This window comes from Callospermophilus lateralis, chromosome 15, assembly GCF_048772815.1.
Source record: "Callospermophilus lateralis isolate mCalLat2 chromosome 15, mCalLat2.hap1, whole genome shotgun sequence".
NCBI classification, from domain to species: domain Eukaryota; kingdom Metazoa; phylum Chordata; class Mammalia; order Rodentia; family Sciuridae; genus Callospermophilus; species Callospermophilus lateralis.
The window spans coordinates 81,196,387-81,215,848 of NC_135319.1; the positions used below are offsets into that span (position 1 = coordinate 81,196,387).

Below are 19,462 nucleotides of genomic sequence, written 5' to 3' on the forward strand. Positions count from 1 at the left end.
GGTGTGAATTATAGGTCCCCGAGAGCTAAATGATTTCTAAAATCTATTTAAGAAAAGAAATTTTGTGAAGAAAACAAAGAAGACTACGACTATCTGAAGCCCTGGGCAAGATAATTGACTCTTTTCTATGTCCAGAACACTATAATAAAAAGTGAATTTTCACATGTCCAGGTCCCTTTGACTTGGATTCTGAAAGAAACGAGGTTGGTCCTGGTGCTGTGTTTATTGATAGCCGCCTCTCTGCCCACACGGGGGGCTCTCTGAAGGCAGGGCTGTGTGATCCACCTCTGCAGAACCCTGTTTCCAGCGCAGAGCCTCAAGCTGGCAAATTCCTCGATACATTTCTACCTACGAATGAATCAGGACCTAAAGAAATGCCACCATCCAATGCATCTCCCACACTTAACCACCAGGTCTTTTGTTTAAAAATCCCAGCTGATAAGTGGCACGGATTGACAGCTGTCACCAATGACAATGTGGAAAGCCCTAGGTCTGAAAGACTTCCTGTTAGTATCACAGCTTCTAGAGTAGGAAGCCAAGTGGGTGGGGGTGGGGGTGGGGGAGAACAAGAAGCATACTGGGGTCTCTGATACAGTCTGCATGAGGTTTGCCTCCCAAAGGTTCATGGTCCCCGATGTGGTGGTATTAAGAAGAACCTTTAAGAGGAGGGGCTTAGCCTCAGTAATTACCTCATTGTGTCTCAGAAAGAAGCAATCTTGTTCTGACAGAATAGGTGAGTTCTCACTAGAATGGACTGTTATTAAAAGAGCAAGACTGGTCCCTTCCTCAGCTGCGGCTTTCCACCTTGCCACGTGATCTTGCCCTCTCAACCTGCATTCCCACCATGATGCCATCCATCATGCTATGACTCAACCAAAGGGGGCCCTCACCAGCACCAAACACATGCTGTGCCATGCTCCTGAATCTCTCAAACTGGGAACAATAAACATCTTTTCTTTCTCAAGTTTTCATCCTTTGGTACTTTGTTACAGCAATGAAAAATGGACTGATAGAGTCCCCTCCCTTGGAATAAACTTTCTCCAGATCTGTACTTAGCATCACTCCCTCAATTGGGGACATAAGCAACAGCCCCCAGAAGACTCTTACGTTTTACAAGAGTGATATGGTCACTGTGACAATTAGAATTACACAGTTTTCCTTGGAAGTAGTCACTGGAGACATTGTCTTCTCACCATGAGACCAGGTCTGACTTTCCTGATCATTAGTTTGTTTTTATTAATTCGTTTAAATGGTCATGAATCCTTCATGACCTGCAGCCCAGAGCCGGATTTCAGACACAGACCTGAGAGCAAGCATGCATCCACTCTCTACATCAATTTATACTCTCAATTCCCCTTTGTTCCATTTCCCATCCTCATAACTTAAAATGTTATCTCTTTGCAAGTAATCACTGTAGATGTCCCAATCTTTGTACTGAGATTCACTAAATGACCTATCAAATGCATAAATACAGAAGGGTCAGCCCAGATGACTGTGGTCCCAGGACACATGTAGGACAGATGTGGTATTTATGTCTAAAGTTGCAAAACAAGTAGTTTCTGAGCTCCTCAATGAAACCTCTTTCACATGCCCCCAATGACAAAGGAGTGGGAATGAAAGACACCCACTGCTAGGAAAACAGTCCAGGAGACTTTGGACTGTGAGAGTCTTTAGGTAAAATGACACAAAATACATGTAAAAGAAACAAACGACATACGCGGTCGGTCGAGAAGAAAGACTGGAACGACATACCTCTGTTGCATTTTTCTAAGACTTTTCTCTGTTCAAGAACTTCTGAATTTAAAACAGCCTTTTCTTGTTTAACTTTATTTACCTAAAAATGTAAGATTTTGAGGGGAGAAAACACCCAACATTGTAAAACGAGACATATGGCAACGTGTGATTCTCAAATGGCTGTTCAATTTTCAACACGAAGTTTTCAACAGGAAGCTGCAGTGCTAAGCGAGACGGTAGGCATCGCCAGCGCTGTCCCCACAGCTTCAGAGGTGGCTATTCGAGGACGATCCCTTGGTTCCTAACTCAGACAGTCATGCTGGCACAAGCACCGGTTTCGAAAGATGACCATATCCTAACCCTTTAATGTATATATTTTGTATTTTTAACACAAAAATCTAATGATGGGTCACCCAGAAAATACACAAATCATTTAGTGAAGAGATCCAATACTCAACGAGGGGAGGAGTTTTGAACTTTGATGACTGTTTTCCTTACATAGAATACACATGAAAATATTCTCCCCCAAACTTAAATTTCTGAAAGAACATTTGACATCCATCACCACTCAAATACATTAAGCAGGTCTGTTTACGTAATCTAAAAATACTCCAAACACTATGGATTGTACTAAACTTATAAATGCAAATGGTGAGCACCAAATTCGGGGGAGCTGGGCACGAGTGAGAAGAGGCAGCTGGAGAGGCACCAGCTTCCTCACTCACCAATCTGTGCGTGCCCAGCCGGGCAGCGGGTAGAGGATGCTCATTATTGTGCTCGTTGTACCTTTTCAGATGTCTGAGACAGTCACAATAAAAACACTTTCTGAACTGTCTTCCAATAACTCCTCTAGGAGGAAGGAGAGAGAATCATCAATAAATGACCCCCACTATGGTATGGGGGGCAGAAGAATGCATTTCCTGCCCCTCTCTGGTGGTGACTCGACAAACAAGCCAGGATGAGGATCCTGAAAGCAGCCGTGAGTCCAACAGCACCTCCAGAGAGACTGTGAACTGGCATCTTTTCCTAGAAGCCTTACTTTTGCTTTTTGTCACTATCCAACAGGAAAGTTCCTACACAAGTATTATCACCCTTCTTCCCATTCATTATAATGTCCTGCCACAGTGAAGGACAAGCAGCAGGGCTGGGGAGGTTGGTGGGCACTGCTTCCCAGTCTTTCTTACATCATGGCCTTCAAGGAACTGGTGATATATGTACAGGAATGGAGGAAACTGGGGAAGGCTGCTCGTTGGTGGGATCAAACCCTGGCACGTTTGGCAGGCACCTGAAGTGCTGTTGCCCATACGCTGCAAAATTCTTGAGCTACAGAATCTGAGAACCATGCAGACAAGTTAAATCCATATGGTGAAATTAGACTCTCAGCCTCAAGCAAATACAAGGCAACTGTGTGATCCTTATCTTAAAGACACCTCAAGGGGACAAGAGAAAGAGTCTCCAAATCCCTGCTTGAATCCCCTCTTACATCTACCCTATATCTGCCTGTGCTAGAGGGACATAAAGGGACAGCCCCTTTAAACGGAGCCAGACCATCCCACTGGAGAAGCAAGATACTCTCTTCCTTCTTTGCTAGAAGCAATGAAGTGCGTGACCTGAAACCGCTACCATTCTTACAAATCTGCCCCATGTAAGAAAAAAAAATGGGGACAACAGGAAGCGTGTCAATGCTATCTAGTATTGCATCATTCAGCTAGGTAATGGGTACCTGAGCGTTCAATGACCATGTTTCCTAACCCTTTTTGTATGTCTGAAATGGGGCAAAGGAGAAGATCAAAATTGGTACACAGTTCTTATATCAAAAATTAGCTAGCAATACCAAGTGTTTGATATAGCCAATCCCAAAAACAGACTTTTGGTTTTGAAAACACATAAGGCCTTGCCTTTCAGGCCTAAGATACGTACTTCTTCAATTACTTCTACAAGTTTGCTCTTCAGATTTTCCAACTCAATGGCTAATACCTTCTTTTCCTCCTGAACAGATACAATTTGATCTCGAAGTTCTGCATTTTTAAAGGAAAAAAAAAAGGAAAAAGGTTTAAAAAATAAATAAATCAAACATATTCAAAAGAACTGAAAATGCCAGCCATACAGCTTATGATCAAGGTTATTTGGCAAAAAGAAGGAAAATAAAGAAGCAGAGGACAATGGGAATCTCACCTGCATGCCCCACCCCAAACACTCCTGGTTCTATACCAGGCAATCTCACCATGTTAAATGTACCAAAGTGAGTTTTCTTTGCAATCGATCAAACTCAAATTTGAGAAAACTATCCAGCAATTGGGAAGTTAAATTTCTTCGGCTTATGCTTAATACACCATACTAGTTTCTTTTTTATTTCATAAAGACCATGGCTCTTGTCACAACACAATATAAACAAAAAATTGGGCAGTTAATAATTTGGAGATTTTGATTTGAAGGAAAAAAATCCTGACTTCCTGCCAATTTATAGACCATAAGCATTATTCCAACTGACTCAAAAATGTAAAGAAGGGTTAATTTTAGTAATTTTCTCTCCAGAGTTATGGGTGTTTCATTTCTTAATTTATTTCTACTTTTTATTATTGTGATGTAAAGGTAAATGTTACTAGAATGCATATATTAGCAACTTTAAGTACAAAAGCTTCTGATGTTAAAAGTTACCTCTGCCACTCAAATGTTTAAAAATACACATGGATTAGCACAGATTACTTAAGTTTTTATCCAGGCCTACTGTTTTGCCACTTGTTTTTAATTGCTTTTAATTTCTTACCCTTCTCTGAGGGCAGTAAGAAACCTGCTATGTGGTTATTTATAAATTGCATTAAACTTTGTACGTGGACCCAGCTTGAAGAAGTTCTCAGTGATTCGATTCTAAATCACTTTCTCCACTGGCTGGCTAATTACCAAGGAAGAACATGAGACCATATTGCTCAAGACCTAAAGAAAGGAGAATAACGAACAAAAGAAAATCCTTTAAACCTCCTCTCCCTCTCAGGCAGCATCAACTCTATTTTGTCTTGGGTTAAGAGGCTGAAGAGTCAGATAAAGCCAGGTAAACCCTTCCATGTTTCTACCTGTACCTGAAATTTTATCTACCAAATAAACAAAAGAGTAGTACTTCTGAATGTGTACCAGGTTAAAATGCTCTGATAGTCATTAAGCCAGAAACTGCTTTGTGACATCTTTAACAGAAACAATGTGTGTGTGTGCATATATACATACATATATTATACACATATACATATATGTGTATATATATGAACATAAATAAAATTAATTTGCACTGAAGAGAAGTCTCCTATGATCTTGACTCTATGGCACTATTTGCTAGCCAACACAGTTGTTTAATACTGAGTACGTTTTTAGCTCATCGCTTAAATCAGATATTCTTAGAAAGCAGAGACTAAGTAATTTAAGGAGGAATCTCCTCCAAAGATTCCAACACAGAACTAAACTGAAAGGAAATGTTAACTAAACACATAGACACATATCTTTTGGTGCTAGGAATAGGATCCAGGGCATCTAGTGCGCTAAGCTCATACTCTACCACTGAGTCAGACCTCAGCCTCAGAGAAATGAATTTCTATCTTGCATAACACATCTAAAATCTTCTTAACACCCAGTCCATATTCTTACAGATGTGGTCTAACTGGCTGTTTCTGGAGACAACACTCTCAAAGGTGCAAATTCCAAACAAGAAAGCCACCCATAAAGCATAAGTGCTATACCCTGTGATTCTCAAATAGCCTCTTGGGGTGGGCCTGAGGCATCAGCGTTTTTTTTTAAGTTAACTACTTGGCATTTTACAGCTTCTCACATGGCTCTAACGTGCAGTCAGGGAGTTGGAAGCATGCTCGGTAGTGAGCAGGGTCCCACCTTTGATCTGCCTCTGACACTGCACTGACACACAGGTCTCCGCAGCTCCGTCTGTGTCCCCAGCAGGGTCCTCCTCGTCAATGTTTATCTCCTCAGTTATGACATCTGGTCCCAGCTTGGCCATGTACAACATGCTGATCCTTTTCAGTGTTTTATTTTCTTTATTTAGCTAAGAAAAAATGCAAACATAGTTATTTTAACAGCAGTCAAATAATTATCTTGGGTTTTTAAACAATAGACAAATTAAGCAGGTTTTTGTCTTGCATATTCACAACAGTCACAGCAGGACATGAGGATTAGCAGATTCACTAAACAAGGTTGTGTTCACACGTTTTAATATTAGATGTGTTACTTTAAGTAAGAACTGGTACCTGGATTACAGCCAGCAGCAAGTGGAAATGCTAGTTATGACCAAGAGGAAATACATATAAGGAATTAAAACACCAGTATTTCTAGTTATTAATAGTCTTAATATACATTCTTTATTTAAAGTAAATTTTCATCTTGATGCTGTACTGAAAACACCTCTTAAGTGTCTGCTTGCTTAAGTCCTTCCTTTTCTGGACATTTCCACTCATCTCCAGTGAGCATGTGATTTCTGTGGGAAGACCACACATCCCCAAAGCCTTCCCCAGCCATTGCCATAGCTAGTAAGTCCAGAGATGAGACACGTGACCCAAGTGTGGCCAATCAGATCTCTTTTCTAGGAATTTGGAGGCTGGAATAGAAATGAGTTTCCATGTGTCTGGACATAACAGGGGCTGGCAACCACACTCTACTACTGACCTGAGGAAGAGAGAAATGCAGTGTGTTGCAAAGGTGAAAATGAAGCTGATATGGAGAGAGAGGCAGAGAAAAGCAAGGAGAGAGGGTTCCCCAAGCCCCAGTCCACTCCCAAACTGCTCCTGACTCACAACTGGGATTCTCCAATATTCATCTCTAACAAGTTGCCATATCTTTCTCTTTTCTTGCTTGAGCGTGTTCAAGATGTGTTTCCACTACTTGTACACAGAATCTTAATAAATCACAATACAAGAAAATTCAAGATAGTTCCTATTATCTCTACAAAAGAGTTCTAATTCATGGCAGTAAAAAGGAATCCTAATTTGTTAATGTATTTGTTATTCCTTAATAAAGAATAGGCAGGTTTGAGTTTAATAACTGACATTGGAAATAAATGAACATAATGTCACTGGGGTGCTAGCTTATCTTCTTTATTGTGAACTTGACACCAGAACAAGAAGTTTAGTATGACACACATCTGGCTTCAGCCCATTTGTGATCATACTTTGGCCCTTCTGGGTTTCTCACAGCCCACTTCAGTCTGGAAGATCTGATCCTTACCCCAATAATTCAGAACACAGTGCCATGGTCTGGAGCCCAAGAGGTTTCCCTAACTTCCCTGAGGAATCAGGAAGAATCCCTTAGAAATAGCTGTAAAAATTCCATGGATTCTCCCAGGGAAGACCCAGAAGCTCTACTCAGGGAGTCCCTTTTTCCCAGTCCCTAGGCCCTATCTCCCCATGTTACTCTACGGGATCAGGGATAAGAGATGAGGCCCATAAGCCCCCAACCCCTCTTCCTTAAGATGGAAAATTCCAGGAGACGCTGTCGTGGGTCCTGTGAACCATGAAGGCTGCAGCACAGCCTTCCAAGAGGCTCAAGGAATCTTCTTGTCAATTCTTATTCTATGACATCTTTTCTGAGTGTGAAACATCAATTTAAGAAGAAATTTTTTAAAATGAAGACAAGTTATAACTCTGCCTTCTAATATTTAAAGGAAAGACTCCCATCCCTGCACATTACAATCTCTGGAGAACAACAGATTCACGTAAAGAAAAAAAAAAATCCTTAAAAATGCGCTGTAACTTATCCAAGTCTCCGACCACACGGCCAGCACAGTACTGTTTCAGACTCAGTGAATCAACACTGAGCATCACGGATGCAGACTGACGGAATGCCTTAGCACACACGTCTCGAGAACTAACCTAATCCTTCAGTGTCTCACTTCTCATCAGCAAAGTAAGGATAAAAACAGCTTCTATCCCCAATATGAAGATCAAATGAGATATTACAGATCAGGTTAGAGTTCAGCAAGTGGTTTAGCTACTACTACTAAAAAAGGAGGCTTAGTTTTTATTTTTCTTTGAAAAATCATTTATCAGCTATTTTTCTTCAAATAAGGTGTGCATCTATACATTTTCTTCTTCCAGGATATTCATTAAAATGCTGATTTTTGCCATGTGGTCCTTAATATATTTCTTCCCAGACCATCACAGTACTACTTGATAACCTGAGAGCTAACAGTTCTATTCTCAAAAGAGCTTCAAGCCTCTATCAAACCAGGCACTCAAATCCATCAGCTATGGGTCATCTGTAATACAACTACTCAGTAGTCATTAGCTTGAGGGAAAAACCCAACCACACAGCATCCTAAGTCTTCTCTCAAACACCATTTTCATATTTTGAAAGAAGAAATACAAGATTTGCAATGCCTGATATCTTATGAACATTTTTGAGAAGTCTGTACTCACTGATTTTGGCTAAGCAATTTCACTGCAGCTACTCATCAAGTTACAGATTAACGGTACACTGCCTGTTGTGTGGACTCCTTGTAAGTCATGACCGCCCCCACCAAATGAACCTATTACTGTATTCAAATTTAAATAGTTTTTATATTGTCATAGTTTAATGAATATTTAAAGAAACAAAGTAAGCAAATTAAATGGCTTTGAATTTTCTGACTTAAAATAATTGGTATACATTTATCAGTTTAGCTTCCACATTTTAGCAAACTATCCACACTTTTTTTAAGAAAATTATGAGGTCAAATTACATTGTAAGAATTAAATATTCCATATGTCATTAATCTGAAGGCAAAAGTTTAGGAAAATAATTAACTTACAGAAAATTCTCTGCTCAGAAAATGGGGTCTACTTTCAAAAAATGAGAATTGATACTGAAACAGAATGTTCTATTATCACTTAGTGTCACACATAAAATGAAGCTTCCAAATTCTGCTTTCACATCTGCTGAGCATATCTATAGATTAATAGGTTAATCTATTAATTAATGCTGGATTAATTCTGCTTCTTGATTTGTTTTTCACTCCATTCCCTATGAATTCACACCGCACCCTCAGAAACAAACTACATGTCCATTTTCAAGAAGGCTTCTTAGGATAGGAAACAAGTGATATAAGTTAAAAATCCTAGGTGCAAGAATGACCTTAGGGATTAGGCAAGAGTGGTTTCTAAGTGGAGACAGCACTGGACACCTGGCAGCTTTCCAACATACACATGCCTGGACCATGCTCCTGGACCAAGGGGATCTGGAGAATGCCTAAGATGACAACCCTGGTCCACACAGACACTCAGAACATTTGGACTATATGGCTCAGAGAGGCGAATTCTCTTGCCAAAGGCTACCTGTTTAATAAAGGTGGGCCACAAGCTCTGCCACCTGAGAGGTGTCCAGTGTCTATACTCCCACTGGAATTAATGTTAAGAATAAGAGAGAGTATAGAGACTATCTGTAGGCCCCAGAAGAGTCACAGCAGCTATTCTGCTCTGTATACGATTTTTTTCCTCTGCCTATTTCAAAAGAGATAAAGAAAATGGTAGGAGAATTTTTACACCATCATGGACTGGGGAACTCTGGTGCTGTTGCCCAGAGTAAAAGGAAGTAAGAGCACCCACGCTCTTGGTGTTTTCAAAGCAAGGGCCTGGGTTGCTATGCATCCTTCAGACAAATAACAGGAGAGAAGTCACACACACAAATTTATGTTCTTAGTTAAGTTCTGATTGAATATCTTATGAATTCTAATGCAGTGTCGTTATGCAAACAATTAAGCAAATACCTCTCGCAAGCACACTGCTAATGCACACAAATTAAATTTATTTATTTATTTATTGGTGGTAGGATTTCAGTCACATCCAAAGAAATACTCCCAAGGTGGTGGATGTTGGGGGGTTGGGGAGGAAAAGAAACACAACCAGCATTACTAATGAAATTTGGTTGAAAATTGCTGTAATCCATTTTCTGATGAAGTGGTTCAGATGCATTTTACCCAACCCAAAATACATAAGACAGAGATAAAAACATTCTTTAATAATAATGTACTTCTGATGAGACAGAATATAGAAAATTACACACTTGGTAAATTCATCAGCTAGAGGCAATCAGCAGAGCACCGAGGTCACCTTTTGCATGCCCTCGCTTTGCTCTCACAAATAATCACCTGAAATGTAAGGCTGGAGGCTGGCTTTCCTATCAGCCCCAGCAGGGCCCACTCACTGCTCTTTCATGTCACACCTGGTTAGTTTTAAACTCGGTTAGCACTGAACCAAATGCAGAGGTGGAAAGTCCAGCACATTAACAGACTACTCAGGAACCCTGGTCCCAGGCAAAAAAAGCACAACTGTGAAAATACACACACGCAAACACTCCTTTTACAATCAAAACCACCTATGCATCAAGGCAAATATTTACATAATCCCATTCCAGGATTCTGAGACCCGCATCCTTCTCCTCACCCTCAGAGTAGGGAGATGAGTGACTGCAGTACTGGCAGAGCCAAACAGGGCAGAAGCCGCTCTCCAGCAAAACAAGCTGAAATCTGAAAACTCAAGAAATATCCCTACCTTGAAGAGAGACTCACCTTTGTGGCCAGAGCTTCAGCGCTTTCTCGACAAGTCTTCTCGATTTCAAGATGGTTCTGCATGAAATTAACTTCCTCTATAACCATGTGAGAAACTAGGAATGAGGGGGGAAAAAGTCTCAGCATTCAAGGATTAGTCAGCTATTCCAGAAGCCCACGCATTGTCCCATGATTACGAATACTTCAATTCTTTCCCTGGCTAGCCTTTAGCCATTATCAAGAAAAGTTTTTAAGAAGCTGCCCTGACTTAACTTAGTTCATATTTGAACACAGAAAGAAAAAAATAACACAACAAGGAACAGGCACTACTCTAACATACATTTAGGAGGTTTGTAAAGCATATATTTTCTATGTGGCTATGGACACTATAGACATATCGGCTAATTTAAATAAAAGACTCTCCCACAAATGAACAGCAGCAAGATGTCTTTCTTAGAAGAATATAACATGTGGATCTAATAAAGAAAATTAGGTAATAAGAAGTAAAATGAAAATAAATCTTAAGTTGACTGACATAACTATGTGGCAGCTTAACTAAGAGTTGTAATATTAGTCTGTAAGAGTGACAAGCCAGTCACTGTTATTTCAAACTCCAGAGCACAGAAGCATAGCACTGAGATTTATGTAGCATGTGATGAAAACAGGGGTTTAAATTGTTTCTATCATAAGCTATCAGTAGGAATAAGGGGAAAAAATCAAATTTTACTTGATTTTTTTTACCAACTTTTAAAAAACTGTTTTAGATTTTTGGGTAGCTGGTTTATGTAAATTGAGATTTTAAAGGTACAGAGTCATTTAGAACTTGGATTATATTTTGAGGCTCAAGATCAAGTAAGAAAATGCCAATTCCACTCACCCACATTTCTTGTTAAAAGAAAATCCCCAGAACCTTACACCTAACTGTAGACATGTATATTTATTGACATTTGTTTGGTTTTAAAAAAAAAATTAAAGGACCCAAATGTGAAACTCAACAAAGTTAGGCAAAAAGCTCTGGGCTCACATAACACAAAGAGAGATTACTTTTGCTTCATTTAAGCTTAATTAACCTGCAATTATGATTAAACTCAGAGGGAAAAAAATTCTCTCCAAATTAAATACAAAAAATGTATTACTTCCTAAGTCTGTCCAAAGTTCTTATTATGTTAATATTCAAATTCATAAAGCAGCACTAAATGGCCAGAAACATCTCTAACCTTGACATTTTTTCAGGGGTAATAATAATCTGCCGCAAATGCAGGCCAACCAAAAACCACTTAACTAATTAGTAGTTGCAGTCACCGAGAAAAACATGAATCAACACTGTTATTACAAGTGGCACATTTGAGTGGCATCTAATTATGACTTGATGAGCACGATACTTGCATTATCAACATTACTACTGCATCCCATCAGGGCCTAAAAGCTGCTGATGGCATTGACTTCGAGAAACTCCCACTCAATGGTACAGCAGCACCCAACAATCGGCTTGGCAGGGGCCCCCCTCACTAAATGACACGTTAAGCGTAATTACTGGTAGACATTGTAAATAAACAGGATTGGAAGTGAAAATTGTACCAAGTGCATAAGACACAATCTGACACATTGGAAGTGGCAGCCTTAATTGAGAGTTTCTTTGACTGCTCAAGATCATTTCAACTGCATTTCTCAGAGGACAGTGATTATAACTGTGGAGACAGACGGCATAATGGTATCAGCACTGCTGACAGAGCAGTGAATTAAATTGTATCTGCTGTGGTGTGAAAGCCTTGATGAGAGGTACAGATGCCTTAGTGGTCTTATCATTACAACACAATGGTCATGTTGTCATCAACCTTTCTGGCTCCAATTGAAAAGAAATGATTGTGTGTTGAAGCTCCCCCACACCACCCCCCTTGTCCTCTTCTATCTCTTGTTCTGAATAGAACCAATTTTCAGAGAGCTATGAAATCACGCAATAGGTCCTAAAATGCAGCTGCTTGGCATACAAACGGGTCCCCATTAAACTGGAATCACACACAATATGTGTTTATGCCAGAAGAACAAATAGAAGCTGAACACAGGCCAAGTTTATTCACACACACAAAGCCCATGTAGCTCTTCATCAATATAATTGCCTTTTATATTGTAGTTTAAATAATAGGCTCTATTATTTCCTTAAAATCCTAATATTCCTGGCATTTTATCACTGTGTTTACAAGGTAGGTTCTTCAAAAATGTGAAGGAAAGAGAAAAGAAACCTATACAATTTTTACAACATCAAATATTACTTTGAATTTTTAGCCTTAACTACTTGACATCTTCTGCCACAATCTGGTATTCCTACTCTCATAACAAAAACATAAACACTCTGCATTTTTCATAGGAATTTGACTTTTTATTCAATAACATTCTTGCTCATGAAAGAGTAAGAAAAATCATTCCACGGTATTGAGGTTTAGGCCTAGCAAAAGGGGGCGGGGGGGCATTTATTTTCTAAGTATTTTGTAAAAGCTGCGCTATGATTTAACTTGATAGACTTGGCCAAGGAGTACCTGCCCACATTTTCTCCAAGGCTGATGTGGTAGACTCCATCAGGTGGGGTCTTCATTTCTTCCTCAAAGAGGGAAGAGTAGGAATTCTTCATTGTGCTATGATTTTTAGTTTAAGAAATTATCCCAATGCTAAATTAGATAACTCACTTACCAACTTCCTGGGTTCCAAAGGGAAGAATACTTTAAAGGCCATTTATATTTTTAGAAAAGCAGGACTCCATTTCCAAATGCAAAAGTCAGGTCACGTGAGATAAAGCAGAAATAGTCTTAAAACAGAAATTTATGTGTATCCTTTCAAAGAATGAAAGTTTTTAAAACCTTTAGCTGTGTATTTTTATGGTCCTGAAGTAGGTCTGCTTTCTAACATCCATGATCTACAGCTACCATACCTATGCCATTGCACATTTTAATGAAATAAGGTTTAAAAAAGAAAAAAGATAAACTTTAAGAGAACTTAATACTGCAGTTATGCTTTAAAGAAAAAAAAAACTAATCTTTTAGGAGTCCATAGTAAAATAGGTATTGAGAAAACATTAAAATGATATAGTTACTGGCATCAGTTGTAAAGTAACAGGTCAGTAGTAAGAGGGCCTGTGTACACAGAGAAAGCATGATCAGCCAGGCTGACAACTGTTGACGCTGGACCATGGACATGCGAGGGTTCATTGAACTATTTTCTCAGTTTTGAAAAACTTTGAAATTTTTTATAATAAAAAAAGGCCCTAAGAACTCAATAGTATAACTAAAAGCACATAAGCTGTTATTTCCACCAGTCTAGCTGGATTAGCAAAGTTGGTCTCTCCTCATCTGTGACCTCAAAGCACTCTCACCTTTATGCCACCCACAGGACATGTCACATTGCAGGAAAATGGGGTGGCTTTGTTTTAATTTTTGCTCTTATCTTACACTAACTGTGACCATTAAAAGAGGGATTTTTGTTTCACGTGTCCTTTTGAATCCAGCATGATGCTATGTACAAAGGAGGTGCTCCTGTTTGTGGGGAGGATGGAGTTCATCGTGAATACCCTCTGACAAGAACGTTCCCTGTAGTGGAGAAATGCTTAGGCAACAACTATCATCACCATTTACTGAGCGGGATTGTATCCAGCCTCGTGCTAAACCCTTTATACCTGTTCCCCTATAAATCCTCACAATGATCCTACAAAGTAGGTGTCATCACAGTAGTTTTATATCTGACAACATCAAGGCCTCCTAGTTGTTTAGGAGGCTGAGGAGAGAGGACCTCTTGAGCTCATGAGTTTGACATATGCCAAATCACAGAGTTCTACCAGAAAAAGCCAAGCCAAATTCACCCCAAGGTGACTCCACTTTTTCACTATCCATTCTAGTTCATTATAGTTAAAGGCATCATTTTAACTACAAGGTGTTGTTTCCTGAGCAAAATTCCTGTCCATCTCCACCTCCCAGCAATATGTAGAAGGACATCTCTGCAGCACACACGGTGAACACAACACAGCTTCTCCTTCAACATCAGACTCCTCAGGAAACAGCCAGGAAGTGGGGCGTGGTGGCGCACGCCTGAAGGCCCAGATGCTCAGGAGGCTGAGGCGGGAGGATGCTGAGCTCATGAGTTTAAGAACAACAATAGTGAAACCCCATCTCAAAAAAAAAAAAAAAAAGAACCAGCCAGGAAGTTGGCACACATGTATGAAAACTGGTATGACCTAAAACAGAACCCAGACTCCAACTCTGGGGCTTCAAGTACTTGAAAGGACTTTACTTACTTCTCCTTTCACAAGAATCCGTGTTTGCAGAAACATGGCGTTGCTCTGTGGTGGTGTTCTTTGTGTAGAAAGACCAGGAGGCAGGCTTAGGGAGAACTGGCAGAGGACCAAGAATGGCATGGAACTATGGATAGGAACATATGTCCCCTAGGAAAAGCACACTGACCTGGGGCCTGACAAAGGTATTCCTGAGCCTTACTGAACTGCTCTTCCCACACTTGGAGAGCGAGGCCTGGCCCATGAATATCACAGGGATTCCAGATTTCAACTCTGTGCCAAAAGAAACTTTCCCCCACAGCTGTCCAGATGTACAGACCCATATACACCAACTTCCTGAAGGTCAGCAACATGAACTCTTACTACTTAATGGAGTCCTGACATTCTGGATGGCTTAGGAGATAACATAGTGGTAGTAGCCACTAACATTCATTAAGCACTTACTATATGACAGGTATAGTGTTAAGTGTTTTTACATAAATTGTCTCATTTAATACTTCGCCTATAAAGCAGGACCATTAATCTCAATTTTACTAATGCAGATAAGTATCTACTACATGGATTCACACCAAATGGAGCTCTTCACTGGTGAAAAATATGGCCAAACCCCCTTCCAGATCTGAAATTCTACCTCTGTTCAAAAGTCATGAATTGTTTAGCTCAGATACAATTTTTTAAAGAAATATTTAAGGTTTTCTTATTCCTCATTTTTTTTTACTTTAATTAGTAGGCCTAAAAAAGGTAAAAATTAAAGGCATACAACGATACTGACTGTTGTGCTAGCTTCAATTAATCCTTTCAGGTCTTAACCTGAGTTTCTCAGAAGGAAAAAAATGTAAATTCTTTAAACTATCAAAGGTGTTTAGAGGAAGACACAAAGGAAAGGGAAATGGAAGATGGAAGCAGAGTTTACATGTTACTCAAAAGGCCGAGGGCGGGGGATTTGCTTCCATTTTTGCATAATGCAAGAAGCAAAATCCTTACCATCATCTGGATCAAAATCTTTTGTGATAAATCCAACCATAGGAAACTTGAACTATCCCCACTGTACACAATACTCCAATCCTCTATCAATAATTCAAGTACATTAATTGGTAACAATGCCAATGGGATCACTGTTTCAGAGGTGATGGGTGCCAGCACAGTGTAAGCATATCCCACTGATCCTGCACTAGCCAAGGAGAAAGTCACGTGCAACAGCAATTCATGCATTCACAAGTAAGAGGTATTTCTATCACAGCATACCAGCCTCCCAAGATAGGTTATACCTGCAAGATTACCCTCAGATTTTCTTTCTTGTAGTCAGATGCTGAAATAAAGTGGTTATTGAAATTTAACTATAATGCTGCATTTTTATGGCTGTTTTGCCTTCCAGAAGTGTCTAATGTTTTGAAGTGCCGTTACCAAGTCAACACTTTATGATATAATCAAATAACCTGACTGAGATAGCATCAGCAGAATGACAGAGAAAGCCTTTGCTTCCAAAAGAAGGGGGCCACTTTCCCTGCTACTGTCTGCCTCTTTCCCGGTGACATATTTCCATCTGACACTTCTGGGTCAGATTGGCTATGTTCTATCTTAGGGAATAAATAACAGATTTATGTCACATAAAAAAATAATAGTAAAAATTTAGAAGAATATTATTATTACTTTTGTGGGAACATAACTTTCCTTGGTTGGTGAAAGTGCTATTTCAAACATTCAAACTCTTAAACATATCTAAGCTCTGTGACCCTATAACTGCTTTTCTCTTTTTTTAACCATTTTATTAAAGCATTAAGTGACATGTAAAGCGCTATATGTATTTGATGTATACAGCCTGATGAGTTTAGGGGCAAGTATACACATCCATGAACCATCACTCACCATTAAGTCCTAGATACATCTATTACCTCCCACAGTCTCCTCCCACTCTATCTATCCATCCATCCATCTATCTATCCATCCACCACTATGCCTCATGCATGCTAGGCAAACACTCTACCACTAAGTTATATCCCAACCCCTATGATTTACTTAGAACACTTAACATAAGATCTACCCCCTTAGTACATTCTAAGTATATAACACAGTATTGTTAGTTATAGCCACAAAGATGCAGAGTAAATCTCCAACATAATTCCTTTCTAAGAATTAACCTAAGAAACTAATCAGATTACTATAAAGCTGTGTACTTTATGTACTTGCCATGACATCAATTATAATAGTTAAAACCCAAAAATAATCTATTAATGAAAGAACATGGTACCATTATATGACGGAATGCTATGGGCAACAATTAAAATGTACAGCTCTACCGACATGCAAATGTGATAACGTACTGTCCACTGAGAAAAGTAGGCCACCAGACCAAATGCAAAATATGCATTTTGATATAAACATATTACACAAATTTTTAAAAAACAGGAAGGACAAGACTATAAAATGGTAACATTAGCTTTTCTCAAGTAGCCAATGTAACAAAGTAATTTTTTCTCTTTTAACTTTTTGTACAGTAAGATTTTCTACTAAAACTATAATAATAATGCCCTCATAAAATAATAATACTATTCCATTTCTTTAAAGATCACAGTAATATGGGCTGGGAATATGACTCAGTGGTAGAGTACTCACCTAGCACGTGTGAGGATACTGGTTCAATCCTCAGCACCACATAAAAAAATTAATAAATAAAAATAAAGGAAATATGTCCATCTACAACTAAAAAATGTTTTAAAAAAAGATCCCAGTAATGTCAAGGCACCTTTTGGGCAAATGGAAAGACAATTTTAATTATAGATCTCTACTCACATAATACAAAAATAGGTATATATGTATAATAATTCCACTGAAGTGCTTACATACTTTTCTGAAATTCTTCCAGTTTTTTAACAGCTTCATCTCGTTCTTGCCTAATTTTGTCACACTGAAATGAGAAAAAAAAATGTTAAATTTATATCATAAATTTTAAGTTTGGAAAGGTGAGCAAGAGTAAACATATAGGCAGCAACAATTTTCTGAAAACAAAACAAAACATCTTTAAAAGTCACCAATAGTACAAGATGGCTGTTCGGCTCAACTAGCAAGGAACTGTCCAATTTTCTTAGACCTTCTAAGATGATGAGTCACCCTATGGCTCATTATCCCCTCAGTAACAGACCAATTTAATATCCTTGAGTTAAAGTGTACTCGTTCTTTAAGAGAATGTTTGCCCTTCTTTTTAAGTAGGGTATGTTTGTACCATTTTTTCCCCAGAGTAGGGGATCAAACCCAGGGTGTAGCACATGCCAGGCAAAGACCCTTCCACTGTGCCACTCTGTGGGAGTGTGCATCTTTCTCAGGTGCCCCTGGCAGCCAACACCCTGCTCATCCACAAGTTGAGTTCCCCATGGTTTCAGCAACCCAGCTCACTGCTGTACTCTTGGGGGCCAACAGAGAGAGGACTGAATGAAGGCAAGGTGCTGCCACACACCCTTGCACACTCTCACCCAGGAAAACACAACACGCCATGCCCCCACCCACACCCCTCAGTATTTTGGCTGCAAGGTAGCAAAGGAGAGAAGATAAACTTATTTCACAATAAGCATGTATCATTCATAAAACTGGTTTTTAATTCAAAAAGGTGAGAGAAGTCCTTGAAAAGACTTTGAGGGACAAGACCATAAAAGGCAAAAATAAATATTAAAACGTGACAATCTTTTAGGCATGTTGTATAGAAACAAGTATCTCCTGTTTCAACAGCCCAGGATGGTATTAGTGATATTTTTTAGGAATCAAAAAGTTCATTATGAGAACTGAATTCAGTTCACCCTGAGTTGCATGAAACAGGGAAGACATGATTAGAGATATTTTTATCAAAACTACCTGAAACTTTAAAAAGCAACTTTTAGTTATCAGGATAATAATTTAAAAATTATTTTTTACCTGGCATGGTGTACACACTAGCAACTCGGGGCTGAAGCAGGAGGATCATAAATTTGAGGCCAGCTTGGTCTAATAGCAAGACCCTGACTCAAAATTAAAAATAAAAAAGACTGGAGATGTAGCTCAGCGGAAAACGTCCCTGGGTTTAAGGCCCAGTGCCGCAAGGAAAATAACTGAATTTCCTGGGAATACTTAATTCCCTAAAAGAACCAAATAAATAAAGCAGAATTTTAAGATGCATTTGATGACTAACACGTCAAATAAATACAGTGGGATTTCAACTCATTTTTAAATTTCAAATTCCAGTGATTTGAAAATTATGATGCCACTAATAATTTGACAAATCCAGATTAAAATAGTGAGATCATCTATTCTATTTGACTAGCAAAAACTAAAAAAAAAAAAAAAAAATATGAGCATTTGAGCATTCTAAAATCTGGCAACTCATATGCTGCTGTATGTATAAATTAGGATAACTACTTTGGAAATAATATTCTATCAAAATTGATAACACACATCCCCTCTGAGTCAGCACTGCTGTTCCAGGTGTCTACACCTGGAGAATTTCCAGCCATGTTACAAGATGAACTGTACAAAAATGTTCAGGTCTTTTTTTTTTTTTTTTTTTAGTACCAGGGATTGAACCCAGAGGCACTTAACCTCTGAGCCACATCCCCAACCCTTTATTTTTTATATTGAGAAAGGGATCTTGCTAAGTTTCTTAAGGCCTCACTGAGGCTAGCTTTGAACTAGTGATCCTCCTGCCTCAACCTCCTTAGCCACTGGGACTGCAGGCATGCATTACCACACCCAGCAAATGTTCCGCATTTCCAATAATGACAGTCTTGGTATATTCACAAAATACACTACAGAACAGTGAAATGAATAACTTAAAGCCATATATACACACACGCACATGTATATTATAATGTTGAATAAAAGGAGTAGCAGAACACATATCAAATGATGTCTTCAACACACAAAAACATTTCATATATTTATATTATATGTACATATATTTTGATATGTATGGTATT

General features: G+C 38.9%; 1 protein-coding gene across 1 annotated transcript in view; it reads right to left on the reverse strand.

Moving 5' to 3' along the window:
- The window catches only part of Shtn1 (shootin 1), a 94,184-nt gene that overhangs the window by 52,044 nt on the left and 22,678 nt on the right, over positions 1 to 19,462 (reverse strand). Inside the window, exons 3-7 of the mRNA XM_076834680.1 lie at positions 17,367 to 17,427; positions 10,268 to 10,362; positions 5,608 to 5,776; positions 3,655 to 3,752; positions 1,753 to 1,834 (exon numbers count right to left, since the gene is read on the reverse strand). Of these exons, the coding sequence (XP_076690795.1) occupies positions 1,753 to 1,834; positions 3,655 to 3,752; positions 5,608 to 5,776; positions 10,268 to 10,354 (436 nt within the window). The 5' untranslated portion in view covers positions 10,355 to 10,362; positions 17,367 to 17,427. The remainder of the gene's footprint in view (positions 1 to 1,752; positions 1,835 to 3,654; positions 3,753 to 5,607; positions 5,777 to 10,267; positions 10,363 to 17,366; positions 17,428 to 19,462) is intronic.